The 15,805-nt window shown below is 42.9% G+C and overlaps 1 protein-coding gene across 2 annotated transcripts in view; it reads right to left on the reverse strand.

Moving 5' to 3' along the window:
* jarid2b (jumonji and AT-rich interaction domain containing 2b) overlaps nucleotides 1-15,805 on the reverse strand; it is a 105,905-nt gene that overhangs the window by 22,232 nt on the left and 67,868 nt on the right. For both annotated transcript variants that reach the window (XM_080863084.1, XM_080863085.1), the window contains exons 4-5: nucleotides 13,219-13,442; nucleotides 867-1,079 (exon numbers count right to left, since the gene is read on the reverse strand). In XM_080863084.1, coding sequence (XP_080719210.1) covers nucleotides 867-1,079; nucleotides 13,219-13,442 — 437 coding nt within the window. The remainder of the gene's footprint in view (nucleotides 1-866; nucleotides 1,080-13,218; nucleotides 13,443-15,805) is intronic.

Raw genomic sequence — 15,805 nt, forward strand, 5'->3', positions numbered from 1 at the left:
ATGCGTTACAAACCAAATAAATAAAGTAACAGGGACAGTAGAAATATTCTGGATTCTTTTAAATCTGCTCTGCTGTGCTGCAAGTCTATTTATAACCAGACTGCTGAAATTGTGTCATGCTTCGTTTCAGTTTGCTAAAACCCAAATTTAACTCCTATTGGAAAAAACATATAAGAAAGCCACTTGTTAATTTGCAGATTTCTATGTAACATTTCTGCAGCGTTTTGCACAACTCTGTATGTGTATTCATCCAAATGTCTATTTTCCCCAAGGGGCATGCTGTAACTGTGCTGCGTATGTGTATCAAGGGCCCTGGCCAGCTGTTGCAGTGTGTGCATAAACACCTTGTTAGGGCTTAGTAAGCTAAGTGTTAATTGGGGTGGAAAGAGTTGATGCGCCGCTCCACTATCCCCATGTGACTGTGCCTCCCCCTCCTCCTCTGCAGTTCAAAACAGCAGTGCTTAGGAAATCGCTCACATGCGCACATGGGCAGAGGGACGCACACAAACATACTCTGACATGAACTGTAAAAATCAGGCTCTTTGTCGCGCGACTCATTCTGTGCTCCTACATTAACTCGATGCTTTTCCATGGTTTCCATTTCTCCGTACATATTAAACCCATCCCTGGAGTGCCCCATCTTTTCCTCCTCTTCCCTCAGTTACATCTCGTAGCACCACTTTTATTTTTCTGCGTTCTCTCCTCCATTAACTCCTCTCACCGGGGTCTCCGAGGCACGTTACACCGACAGAAAACATTCCCCCTTCGTTCAGCGTGTGAAGACGGGAGATGCGCTTTTGGTAATAGAAAAAAAAAAAAAAAAAATACACGACGTGCTTCGTTCCGAACTCTGACGCCGTCCTTACCGTGCCCATTAAGCGGCTGCCTGGCGGGAAGCTTGCCCTTGCGGGGTGTCGAGTGGCAGGAGGAAGAAGCCGAGGCTTGGCTGCTGCTTCCCGCAGAGTGTACGCCACCTCCATTCCTCACCTGCTCCTCCTCCTCTTCGTCGTCTTCCTCCAGGTCCTCCTCCTCCTGGGAGCTTCCGAAGTAGGCCATATTGCTGGGCAAGGCAGTAGAACCTGAGTGCAGAGGGGAGGTGGTTAGTAGGGGGAGGAGCAAGGAAATAATTACAACTTAAAAATAATTAAAAAAAAAAAAAAAAAAAGAACACCTCTCAACTGGAAGTTTAGTCTATTGCCAGTCTGCTGTCCTACTTCACCACAATACGCATTAGGGAGCCCCAAGTGCATTTTAATCTCAGACGTCATAAAGGGAATCAACATCAGCACGTAAGTGGTGAAATATTATAGCAAAAATAGAAGTTGCTCAGGGGTTTAAGAATAATGGGGCTTTTCATCTGTTATTATCCCAATTGGTGGCTTATTGATGCTTTGTAAACTGCTCTGCACACAGCAGTGCCATTGTTGCCGACAGTCAAGTGGAGAAATGCACAAACACAATTAAGGAAATGTATAGCACAATGTCAGAATGATGACAGAACGACAGGATATATGCATATATCATATATACCCCGCTCCCCCCAGTACGTTCCCAATAGTTCATTAGATATTGTACCATCAGCTTCATTTATAGAACTGTCATTGTCAGTGGGTTAGCTGACCATTGTCTTGTAAACTTCTCACTGGGCCAAAGAGTTTGACAACAGCCGCTGTGGTTCTAGCAATATCAGTAGCAATGCAGTAGCAATGCAATGCACTGTCACGCGGTGCTAAGGGAGAGGGAGAGAGATGACTAGCAACTATTTTATAGATAGCTGGAAGCGCTGCAAGTACGCAACAAGCCGTCTTTCCACAGAGGCTCTTGATGGTGACAGTTTTATTGAGAAATATATAATGTACATATCTAACTCTGGTTTCTAAAGTAACTCTTCCACAAAGCGCTGCTCCCTCGCTCTCTCTCTAGCTGCTGAACTAATCCCAAATCTGTCGCGTTCACTCTTCCAAACAGGATTACTGCCAATCTCCAACTCTACTGGAGAAGAAAACCAACTTTCTCTTTTTCTTTTTACTTTTCCTGTCACACTCAATCACTTTCATTGACATCTGAGAAATCTAACTCGGTACGGTGTTTGGCAGTGGGTTGCCTATAACATTACCTCCGTTAGCTCGACGCAGACATACAATCGCTCTCACAAAAAGGTCATAAAGCCCAAAGCTATGTTGTTAAATCTCATAATGTTGTACTCGTAAATCAGCGTGCAAAAACAGCTGGGCCGGTCATGCACATGCAGGAATAAAGAACGGGAAGGGAAGCATGCAGAGCGCAACGGCAGTGATGTCTACGAATACAGAGGCGCAGTAGGAAATCGCTCAATGCCTCGAACTGATTCCAGAAAAAGAAAACAAAAAACCACAAATACAAATACAAAAATCTAAAAATGAGTAATAGATTATGAGTTTTCCACCTATCGCTGCAGGTACTCTCGGCAGGCATGTTTGGGTGAGTCTGTACTCAGTTCGTCTGTCGTCCCAGCATATCACCACATCACTTGGTGCACTTACATTTTCGTTCTGAAGATGGGATTGAGTTTAAGAACAACAACACGAGGACATGGTGGCAGAGGTGAGAAATCGAGCTAAAGAAACTGAATGCCAAAGCATCTTATCGGCTTTCGCTGGGAGGTTGGGTTTTTGCAAGAAACAAATGATTTTCTCCCGAGGACTCTCACTGCATGGACTGTAAAAATCGGTACTCACCAATACTACAGATCAAGTACAACTCTGGATCCCAGAGCAGACAATGAACAGCCCATTGTTTATTGTAATAAACCCCTGAGAACTAAGTGAAGGAAACCGACCGCTCCCGTGTGCAAAACGCTTGTGTATGCAACATGCATGAGTGACCTTGGGCACACTTAACATTTTTAACTTTTTAACTTGTACAATTAGTTTAATAATGTAATAATAATGTAATTCTAAAACTACATGGTTACGATTGTCGATTTGTGCTTAACGGAAATGTGTGATCATGCCACATTCTCACAGCTTTAATTAAATCTGGCTGCGATCAGGAAACCGTGGATTTGTACAAAGTTGTTGGTCGTTTATGACTAAATCGATTACATAGCATGAGCGACCACTGTGGGTCTATTACCCTTTTCAGGGGTTTCAATGTGTAACGGGCAATTAATGAACAGTAATGTGTGATTATACACCAATTAAAATAATCTTAATCCTCTGAAAAATAGGCTGAATTCAAATAGCCTACCTTAAACTGTGGGCCTACTTAAATTTACATAGTGGATCTAAATTTATCCAAGCACATTATTTAATTAGCTCACTTGTTTTTCGAGAATATATTGAATATATGTAAGACCATTTTACATCTTATGAATGTAATACATTCAGTGGATGAATTAGGTGTTATACTTTCTAGACAGGCTATAATGTAGCAGGAAAATTACACTTGGAATTCATAAAGTGTTAAAAGGCCGGATAAAATGTTTTAGTGAGTGACAGTAATGCAATCATGTGTTGGTGATATGTAGAGTACTGTGCAAAAGACTTGAACCACCCTTCATTTCTCTGTATTTTGAGAGGAAAAGGGTGAAAAAGGTGCAATAATGTATAATAATTTAAGCTTTCTTGTAATTTCCTGAAGTAGTCTTCAGGAATAGTTCTCCAGGATCAAGGACATTCAAAGCTCTTCTTTGGATGTTGGCTGCCTTTTAGTCTATTCTGATCCAACACTGCTTCAATAACAGTGAGGTTCAGGCTCTGGGGAGGCCAATCCATGACTGATAGTGTTTCTATCAATGTCACGCTGATAAATGAAGCCGTTACCAATCAAACGCTTTGCAGATGGTATTGCATGGTGGATCAAAATCTGATGACACTTTTCTGTGTGTGTGGGGGGGAATACCCAGCAAAGACCTGACACAGGACCTGAGAGATGCATCCGATTTCTCAAGTTCACCCAATTTCTTAAGGACGTTACTTTCAGAAACTGTTCATCTGCTGTAGACAGTTTTTCTTTTGTTCTCCACTTGCCAGGTTTTCAGCCTTAAGAGCTCTTAAGGAGTCACCTTGCAGGTGCAAAAGCACTATTTGATGCTCGTCAAACTGAGGTTTTTTTGTAGATTCAAGTACAGAAAATTGGAGCAAATGGTGTGTTTTTGCGACAGGCTGCTAGTAACAAAGAGCTGAATGATAATTGGTTCTTTGTTAAGCCGTCCGAGTTTTGGACAGCACTGTATCAATTTTTTTTCTGTTTCTGTTTCTGCTCAATCGAACTCAGTTTCTGGTGCAATTTTTGTTACATTTCTGTGCTATTTTGTCCTTTGACATTGTATTTTTACCTTTTTATATTATTGTAGGTACTTCTTCATGCTTTGGCTGCTCTAACATAAGAACTTCCCAGCTTTTGAGATTAATAAAATACTTCTCATCTGATCTGTGAAAAGTGTTCCACAAAGTGCATTTACTTCACAGCTGCCTGGATACATTCAACATTTGTGTGTGTAGGTGAGATTACAGTCACCCTTTAAATGATATCCTGACTAAGGCTAGGCTTTTCTAATAACTGTTACATCCTGAAGAACTCAACTTTATGTAACCATCACCTCAGAGTAAACGGCATGCTTTAGAAAAAGAATCCTTAGGAAGATTGCTGTAAACCAACAACTTACACTGGCACGGATTTGATGGCTTCCTTTTCGCTTTGGAGAACAAAAAGAAGCAGACTCACTGAAATCATTATCCTAATTTTCCGACTTCCTTTTCTGAAGCGTGTACTACATCTTTAAACATAGATTAATTTTCGTTTTAAAGTGCAGTGACTATTATTGGCTGGCGAGAGGACATGTGGTTAGCACATGTCACGTTACATTTATTTTGAAAACTCGGTTTAAATAGCACACACATATCAAAGCTTTCCAAACACAAACTAAAGCCTGGTAATAATAAATCTTGTTGTGCTTTGGATCGTACTTTTTACACTCTCTGCCAGTTTCTAATTATCCCCTTAGCGAGCGAAAGAGAGAGGGAGAGAGGGGGGAGAGAGAGGGGGGGGAGGGAGGGAGGGAAAAAAGTGTGTAGTGGCAGCAGATTCCCTGAAAATTGCTGTTTCATCTGCTCTGTTTAACTTCGTACAGAGGTCTGACAGAAGTAACTGTTCTACATAGTTTAATACAGTCTTTGCATTCAGCCATAAAGTAATGCTGCATTTCAACATCAGCTCACACACTCCAAAAGAACTAACATAAGAAGCTAAGACAACACACGTTCAGTGAGTGTTTATGTTGTGGTTTTGAGCATGTGAAGCAGAATGCAGACAATTATGGGAAAATTACAGTGGCACTTTTTCCTGCTACACGTTTTCTGGCTTGTAACCGTGGATCTGACCTCCGCATGCACAAACCAACAAGATCCAAAAAGCACCAACAATTGTCCCTAGTGCCCCCCCCATAAACACACACGCCAACAAACACAGAGCATGCACACCTCGTTTATCTTGGCGACAGAGCAAACGCTCGTCTCGTAGACCAAACAAACACTAAGGCGGTACGCACACCGGCCCAATCAGCTTCTAATGACTTGCTTCATTAGCTAAATGGCTGTAATTTACTGCCCTAAGCAGGGGTCAGCAGGCCAACGGCAACAGACCACAGGGGCACCTAAGGGCAAAGATGGGGGTGGGCGCTTGTTTTTGGATTCCAGGCAAATGGAGATGAACCGGTGAACATGTACAAACACTTTTATCTTTATGTGAACCGATTTAATGGGGTTACGGTAAGATAATTGTTAGGACTAGCTATTTAACTTGTATATTAAAAAACAAAACAAAAATAAAATAATGTCAGATTGGTACAACTGAACAGTTGCGAGCTGCTTGTTTTCCTGTGCGTGTTTAATTGTGAAAGAGCCTAAGAGTTCAACACAAATCATTTAGTCTTTATATTTTTAATGAAACAAAGGCTAAAAATTTGTTTTGTAATTTGCTGTGGTGATGTGCTGGGAAAGAAGAGAAATGCCACAAATGATAAAATAGTGACTGAAGGCAAGGTTCAGACAAGCAAGGGGATGTCACAACAGCACATGGGCCTAGAGACCCGTCAGTAATTTTGGCAGCCTCTGGTCACTAGAGAAAAATCCGTATTCTAGTCCTAGTTGGTGGGTGTGGTTGCTAGGGGCTGTTAGCCGTCGCTCGATGAAATCTGTTGAAATGATGATTTTGCACCAAATCTCTTAACAGTTGTTTTTGTCACAAGCAGATCTGCAGTAGTTGCCTATAGTTTCCATGGAAGATGCATGCAAGCTTTAGTGAAACAAACTGGAAACAGAACATTTGTCTTCAAATTTAAAGTTGCGCTTCACCACTGCAACCAACACATTTCACCGATTCACGCAATCGCTTGCCAGCAACCCACCAGCAACCGCTTGCAACCGGTTGGGGAATGCACATTTCTTGCCCACCGACTGGTGGTTGAGAGATGGTCAATGACAGATCTCTAGGCCTGCGTGAATGAGGGCCCAGTATATTCAAGATCCCCACAATAACACTGTCTGGGATTTTGGAGAGCAGCAGAGGGAGGGACAATTACACAGACTGAGCCTGCCAAACATATTTAGTGATCCAATACTGACCACTGGCATGACCACAGCAGTGGCAACAATACTTCTGGAGCAGATACCAGACATTTACAGCCCTCATCTATCAGTGCCTTAAAACTGTACAGACACACTCACCCATGCACACAAGGTGGAGAAAACACAGCTCATTCTTTCCCCAAGATCTCCAACAGGGCATGTGCCCAATCCCACAATTACACCAGTTTTTCCATCCACCTCATTCCGGCCGCAGACAAATCATAATTAGGTCTGAAAGAGTCTATTAGGATTGTCATTTTTAACGGGGCTCTTGGGTGGGGGGCATAATTATAAACCCTCCATTCTCTGGCTACCCTTCTTTTGTCCCCTCAACTGGAATTGAAACAATGAGGACAATTTAAATAGTCAATCAGGAGGGTTTAGCTGCCATGGGGACATGTGGTTGTGCTGACTTAGTTGTAAGTGCTCGATGTGTGTTCAGGAAGTATGAACGCTGTTTTGAAGGGAAGGTAGGAAGAGGAGGTAAACACGGGTCCTCCGGTGAGGAGAAGTTACAACAGCTGAGCTGTGCCAAAACTCTTCATCGTTCTCTTAGAGGGGAAAAGGGATTAGGGATTACATTTCCAATTGACATTCCTTTATGTCAGCTAAACCATTAACTCCACAAACAGCGGCTCTGCTTTTAGAAGAGAAAAGCAGACTCCGTGAGTGTTGCATGAGGAACTCCTCCACAGAGTCATTACTGAAAAGAAAATCACAAATGTATGCACACACATATCGTTCCAGGCCTTAAATCAAAACAGCAATCATACATTTGGAGGAGAGAAAAGTGCATTATCCCTGAAGGAAACACAGCTGTCACAGCAGCAATGCACTTAAGAAACACACGAGTAGCTGTCAGACTTGAATCTTTTTCTTTGAAAGCAGTCGGACGAGTGAAAGCAGTGAAAATGTGTTTCTAGTTTGGCAAACAATTTCTGGCAATAAAATACAAAAAAACCAACACACACACAGACATTATTAATTCTAACAATCTAGCCACAAAGATAAAGATCCTTTAAATCCAATAAAGTGCCTTTATTAGAACTAGCTGTTTTTTGTTGTTTTTTTAAAAAACAGATGTGAACAACTCCTCGGTTGGTTTTGGTTCACATGTGTAATCACAAATGGGGATTCTGAGGTCTTTGGTTCACTAGGTCAGAGCTGGGAGGTTATGTAAGCAGAGTGGATGGATTGGCCTCACTGAACCTGAGGAGAGGCACCACACTGGGGCTGGCAGGCAGAGGAGAAAGCCCACAGGGCAAAGAGCTAAGCGCTGTTGTAGCGTTCACACGCGCACACAGGCACAGGAAATTACAAAAAACAGGAGTCTTGCATAAGAGACTCATTTGCAATAGTGTGTGCACACAGTTATTAATTTACTCCCTAATCGTTAAGCTCATCTTCGGTACTGTGTGTACTCTGTGTGTGCATTACTGTGTGTTTGTTCCTCACTGAAGCAAATAAAGTAAATGACATCTTCCCCAAATGAATCACATAAAGGTGAAACTACTCAAACAGCTGTTATATCATTTATAGCCCATCAGCAGGGTGCATGTCATACACTCAACATTAAGAAAACTGGCCTCCAGGGCTTCTATAAGCTTGGTTATAGGTTAAAATTTAAAGATTACTGTGCAAAAGGTTAAATAGGTTTCAAAGGCAAGATAAAGGCAAGAGAAGGACATTAAAAAGGTGAGCATGGCAGCAAAAGCACCATTATGGCCAAAATGATAGTCATTGTTATTTTGATCTATATTGAAATCACAATTATAACGCTGCTTTCAGTAACATTCTTGCTAATGTACAAATGCTGCACAATAAAATTAGAAACCCCCTTTTTACTTAAATCAGGGTGTCTGTTACAGGAAAAACATACATTTCAAAACTTGAACACAAATTAAAATCAACAGAACGCCATCACATTTTTCTACATTCTCCTGTTAATTAGAACATCTCTGCTGACAAATAAGGTGTTTGTTTACCTTGCCTAACTGCCTCTCCCAGAAGCAAAATAATTCTTTCTTTGTACCTGCTCGATGGATGTGACTAAAACCTGAAGCAGAGTACTTGACAGCTGTGAGATCGCTCCCTTTTTCCACTGTAATGTTTTGCATACAGCGCAAGTTTTGGAAAAATAACTGTGCACAGAGATAACGTCTCTTTTGTCCACCATGTTGACCATTGCCACAGAGCCTTCGACGCTCCCCTCGTTTAATGGGCTCTTTTCTTTGACCAAATGCGATTGTGTTGGTGAATAAGTGTGTCTTTGTGAGTGGCGTGAATACGCTGCACGACTACGGACGACTAAGATGACGTTTGACAAATCACGCTAGCAACCACTGTGTGTTTCTCTTGGCCTTCATGCATTCATTTTACTGCCATTTGTGGTGTGTTTTGAGAAATTGAATAAGTTAGTTGTGTTGCTCTGTGGCGCACGCACAACTCACTCAGCCGCACTCTTTCCATGTGATTTATTCACAGTTAACATCTCTTGCCCTAAATCCCAAGTATTTCCAAACAACTGGCGACATTAGATTTTTGTTTTGACAGCCTGTTATCGGTTGTATATCTGCCTGTTAATGTAGTGTTACTGGTCCGGACTAGCCCAGGAAACTTCAAGCTGCGCGGTGCAGGGAACAGCTGTGATTGGCACATGCGGCCGTGCTGTCAGGCGGTGATTTACGTTTGCTTTGTGTTCTTTTGTCGGAGCACGCATTTCCAATATCGGTCGATCGCGTTCATTTAACTGTGGGAGGCCAAAAATCAGGATTAAGATTAAAAATTGATTTTCAAGTGTCTGCAGTTATTGAGGATTTTGTGTTTGTGCAGTTTCGGGTGCATTTTTCTTTTGTGTGTATTGTAAAGACTGGGGAACACTTGGGTTATAAATGATGCAGTGTGTGCCAACAATTACGGTGAATACACTGATACCAAGTCAAACATTACTCAGTTGATTTTTTAGAAAACAAAAGCAATCGAAACCATGTCAAATCATTTTGACTTTGACTGTGGGGGTAACTTAAATACTGAGCATCTCAATTTGAAATGAACACCTTCACTCTGCTCTCATCAGTATTGCCCCCACCCTGTATGCAGCAGTACTACACTGTTACAACAGGCAGACAAGGCCAGAGGCAGACTGTCTGGCTACCACCCAAATGGCTTTCTCCATGGATATAAACAGCCCAAGTACAGGCCTGGACCACACATAAACACCATTTTGAGAACACAGGCAAGGACTGCGCACTCTGGCTTGTTTGCTACGGTGTGTGTCTGTGTGTTTGTGTGCAGGAGAAAAAGCTGAACAGTGGGATAAACACACATTGAACATAGACCCAAGACAGTGTGGGTGGTGAGCATACATGATGTGCATCCTTCTATATAGTAGATAGAAATCTCTGTTGCTGTTTTTTTGTTTCTTGTTACTTTTCTGTCCAGTTACTCCCACGTTGCATCAGAATAATCCAGCACCCCCTGCTCCCCCATGGAGGAATTAAAAATAGCTTTTCCTCAGATACAACAACAACAACAACACCACCACCACACAGCAGTCAGCCAATTCATTATCATAGGGAAAACAAATCCCACAAGAGCAAAATGGCGTCAATAAACAAGCTGGGATCGGATGAAAAGGTGCACCAACAACATGTTAACTGCAATTTCTCAACACAGACTGACACACGAGTCCTGCTTCTTTCACAACATTTCTTTTTCTTTTTTTTGGGTCGCTCACTTTATCGCTTCAAATCTTTCATGTTTTAACTGCTTTTATGTGGCTGTCTGAATGAGTGATGGATAGAACCCATTGGGTGGATGCTTAATGTTTTCCAGATAAGATAAGCAAACAACACTGCAGTGGATACACGGAGGGGGAGGAGGAGAGGGGGGGGGGGGGGGGGGGAATACAAATTTATGCTTACACCTTGAACGTTTGACCTGGGTCACACCCCAGAAATCACCACTGATGAGATATTCTGGGCAGAAATGTCACTTAATGCTTACAGAAAAAGAAAAAAAGCTAAAAATCTGATCAAAATGAAAGGGAAATCAGGGCTATGATTACACAGCTGGAGATTCTGTCAGAGACATTTTTGGTAGCTGACATGAAGGAGCCTAATGTGTGTGGTGGTCAGATCACCAGAGACATGTATCAGAATCTTAAAGGGGATTGGAGCTTTCAGATATCAAAGACTGGAGTCTCTTTGAAAAGATTAACCAGGCTAACACAGATGTCCTCATGGGCTGCGTCTCCCTATATACCCTGCATGCTTTGTGCAGGTAGTTGGCGCGTAGACATAACCCCCCACCCACACACGCAGAAAATGGTATGAGGGCACACAGGAGATAAGCAGGACAGGACACATCAGTGGTTGGTGTGGATTTGCACGCACGCACGCACGCACGTGCGCGCACACACACACACACACACACCCTCAAGGGCTCTGCTGACATTCTCCCATGTCCCTCTCTTGGTAAGGGTCCCTGCATATGGGTCACATGAGAGGCCAAGGGGAAAACTGAGCAGAAGAAGCCCTGCAAAGGAAAATGTCATCCTCACAGCATGGATGGAGCACACACGCACAGAGAGCCAAACTGGTGTCTATAAATACAGTGGTAGAACAGGGAGCGGCAGCACTGGGGGGGCTGTGGAAAACTGTTCAATCGTTAGCTTAGCAGCCTAGCTCTAAAATTAGCATTAAAGTGCAGCAGAGTGCAGCTAAACACTCGCTTGAAATCTGCTCGCAAAACACTAATTCAGCCCTTAATTATAAAGAGAGACAACAGCAAAACTGAGTCAGAACAAGTCACCCACGCTTCATTAGCCTGCAACTGCTCGTGTGTAAGGCACGGCGTTAGCTTAGCACCAAGTGATTAGTCTAATTTCAGCCACAAAGTATATGGGACATTGTATCATTAGCCTATGTAACATCATGGCCTATATATGTAAATCAAGGCTCATCACACGGAAGGCTCGAGTCCATTTTAGCAACTTCCAATTACACGTTTCTGAATGAGCCCTGTAAGGTTAAAATGACATCCCATAATAGGAGTATTCTCCTCAGAACAGGAACATATAGCCATTACGCCCGACAGACTTTAATCTAAATTTTCCCCCCTCCCGAGTGTGGAGCGGACTTTTGTGGGAGGGGCAGAGGTTAATAACGATAACGGCAAATTAATCTATAGAGCAAGGTGTTTCTGTCTTTCACAGGAATTAACTTCGGTTGCGAGGACATTTTAAAGAAAAAAGGGTGGGTGAGATATTCCACGAAGGATAGAAGTCACAACCAAGGTTGTTTGAGATAAACGGTCCTATGTAATGTTTGGACCTTGGGATGAACGTGTCACTCCCTCTCCTCTCATTTTTCTTAAGAAGGGATGATTGAGAGCAAGGGGGTTATCGTTACATCACAACACATTCAGACAAGACATGTAGTAGACGTAGCTGTTTCAACATATACCTTACAGTGTAAACAGGAACAGCAAATTAAAGAGTGCACATGCATCAGATAAACCTAGAAACTGTCAAGCCGTCTCTATACTGAGCCATGATTGTCTCTCACCGATTCAAGATCGTATCGGCCTTGAATCCTGAAACTCTTGCATATTCTACAGAGGTTTTTGCGAGCTAAGATTGCAGATTTTTAAAGAGAATTTATAGTCCTGGGTCTTTTAACCTTGGCCTTGGAAATGTTTTAAGGTAATAAAATAAGTAGCACTTCATACTTTTAGTGCAACAAGAAAAAAAAACTTTTTGCAGTGTCCTGGCAGAGGACTAACCCCCTCTGTATCCCGGCCAGCGGAGCATAGATCATAAGTAACATGAGCCCTTCATTAACTCAAGAGGGAAAAAAAGAACAAGAGTTGTTTAGCAACCTTGAGTGTCGAGGATATCTGCGCTCCTTTGAGTGACTGCGCTCAGTTTATCAGGTATCCTTTTGAGTTTTTAACCCAAATAGACAAACAATGCTGCTGTATGAGACAAAGAGGAGCAGCGCACACACGCGTAACTCATTTGACTGCTAATTGCTCTGCTGTGGCTTTTCCACTTCATTTGACATCAAAAGTGCTACACAGTGTCAATGAACCTGTGCAGAGTTTGTAGTGCAGGCTGTGTGAGTACTCCATATTCAAAACAGCTACTGTAGTAGAGGGTGATAGGCAGGGTGTTAAAGAGACAGACAGTTGTTGAACGGTGGGAGGGGGAGATGTGTAAGCTGATGAAATGCAGGATAATCTTAGCCATGGGCAAGTATGCAGTTAGATGCAGCATGTGTGAAGGGTTTTGTCTGTGTGTGTTATGAGTGGGTGGAGGGTGATCAAAACCTGACTTAACAAAACTTATTCTAAGCTCCCTGGAGTTGCTTATGCACGCATCTTTATGTGCATAGAGCCAAACAATAGGGAAGCATATCCTGGTGTTAGGATAATTAATATGCAACATCCCCTTTCTAGCGTTAGACCTCAGCCCCGGTCCCTTGAATAAAAACCTCTTTAATATCATATCTGCAGCGTTCTTGTTAAACAATATGCTTTCCCGCTCTGCCGCTGGTTGTAGACACGCATGTAATTATGTCTCCATCTGCTCCACTCTGCTGCATCTTACCTCTGAGGCAGAGGAAGGTGAGAAAATCCTCCGTCTTGGGCTTGCGCCTGGAGAGGTCCTGGATGGAGGAGGACGGGGATGAAGCGGAGAGGGACGAGAGGGACGTGGATGGCACCGTGGACAGGCCGGCGTTCAGGCCGCCCGAGTCAGCCACTTTGATGGGCGTAGTGCTGGGCGAGTTGGGCTGCGACTGGGCAAACTTCCTCTGGGCCTGGAGCCGAGGCCTTGTTGGGAGGGGAAAGAAAAACAACAAGTTAGACCCTTGGATCCTTTGCACATAAACACAGAATTTACAAGTAACATAAGCCAGTGTGTTGGAAGAAGTACAACATTTAACCCCAATGCAGCTCCGTCTGCAGCTGACTAAAAATAAAACAGAATGTGACTCTTTTGCATACCTGCAAACCCACTCTATCATTTTTACTACTGTGGCCCACTGGCCATTGTCTCACTGTAGGGAGGTTTCGTTGAAACAATTACCCTCTAGCGAAGAATTGATTACTCTGTGCGTGTGTGTGTATTTGTTCAGTGAACGGGAGCGAATCCATCATGATCGCTTTGATATGCAACAAGCGCACATTCAGTGGCCGACTTGCCCATTCTCACCGACAGTGTGGGTGTATTTAAATGTGTGCATTTACATGAGCTGACGATGTTTTCACACATGTAGTTGTAGTTCCTCTTTTTCCATTCCTGTTAAGCGCTATTGAATAAGAAAAGAAAAGCGCCTATAAGGCAGAGCCTCTGCTGTCAGTGGCAGCTGATAAAAACCAACTACACAAGGACAGTGTGCCAAAACAATCACATGCTAACCGGCAACAACTTTCTTCATCTCCCCATCTTTCTGTCTCATAATTTTTTTTCCACCCTCGTCTCCTCCTCACTCCTCCTTCCCTCACTTCTGTTGCTACATTGTACGCGCTTTCCTCTGTGATGCACAAAGCCTTTGAGACGTCGCTCTCATTTTTCTCTCTCCTTGTCTCTTTTCTGTCTTTATTTCACAGTGTGTGCCAGAGGAGGCGATGGTAAGAGCAGAATATTAAAGAGGTAGATGTCTCAGAAAGCAACGGACTCACTTGTCACACACCACCTCTCCTTGATACACGCACGTGCAGGCACATGGATGCAGACCCTCCCTCTCCACGCGCACTTAAAAAGTAGGCGCGTGCTTATACACGCATGGAGTATAAAAGTCGCAGAGTGTCAGGGGCCGTGTGAACCATCAAGTGGCCTCAATCGATTAGCGCTGAAGTGAGAGAGAGAGTGAGTGTGTGTGTGTGTGTGGCGGGGGGAAGCTATGCTGTAAGTGTTGTGGAGTAGTGATAGAAGCAATGCGATATCCTGGTATTATTTGTCAATTTGCTGCGGACCTGACTGAGGTAAGGATAGATAGGATCATGTCTGGAGAACACCCACAATGCATTTGGCGTAGCCACTGAAAGGTGCAGCGCTCCGATTACACTCCAATCAGAGAACAGAGCCGAGTCAAAACGTGTCAATTTCCTGGCCTAAGCTCAAAATGTGAGAAATTGAGAGATGATTGCTCACACAAAGCCCTACATTTGGTGGCAAGGTTTGAGGAAAAATTGCAGTTTGTTTACCAACAAGCAGTGAACACTGAACTCTCATCAGTCTGGATTTTCATAAAGAAAATTTATTAACACACGAGATCCTAATTTAAACTAAAGTTTTAGAATAAATGTGGTATGAAAAGCCATTTTCATACAGGAGGTGCTAATAATACTGTTACGCAAAGACGACGACTATCAAATACGCCACTGTGCCTCCTCCTGGGCCTCCACCTTTTAGGTATAAGATATCCATTTTACCCCCATCGGAAATTTATGGGAAATTTCGCATAACTAACAAGTGAATTCTGTCCCCATGTTGTCTGATCAACCCCCCCCAAAAAAAACAAACAAAACCAAACTGTTCAGTCCAAGTGCATGTTTCTCCTAAATTTAAAGAAATTCCCCCAAGATGTTCAGTAGAAAGGCGTGGACAGATGTACGGAGAGGTAACCCCGAAAAAGCAACGCCTAGAGCGTGGGCTGTCGCCGGCACCGAGGTGTTAAAAAGGGAACGTGACTATTCAACAAGCAGAAACCGCAAAATGAGGGCAGGTGTCAGTTCACACAAGGCTGTGATCTACTTGCAAAAGATAAAATAAATACGAAGGGGATAATAATAATAATAATAATAATAAAAAACAGACATGGAGTAAATGAAGTGCACAAAATGCAGAAAGCCAAGTTTTTCCAACCAGTCAAACAGGTTAGAATGAGTGGTAGTAGGAGGGGGACGAGGAGAAGACATGGGGCAAGAATAGCCCTGCACTCACACAGAAGCAAGATGTAGTGAATGAATGAAAGAAAAATCAACATATTATCAAGACCATAGAGGACTTTTAGAAGAAAAAGTAGAACTGGAAACTGATTCTTCAAAATCGTAATGCTCCAAGCTGATCAATGCCTTGGGTCATATTTTCTGGAAAGTAGAAATGAGTTTGACAGTTGGGTCAAAACACATGAAAGTGAAGCTTCTGCACACCCGAGTCACTCTAGGCAGACTCTGCGGGTCTTCCAACT

This window comes from Rhamphochromis sp. 'chilingali' (assembly GCF_963969265.1).
Source record: "Rhamphochromis sp. 'chilingali' genome assembly, chromosome: 17".
NCBI classification, from domain to species: Eukaryota; Metazoa; Chordata; class Actinopteri; order Cichliformes; family Cichlidae; genus Rhamphochromis; species Rhamphochromis sp. 'chilingali'.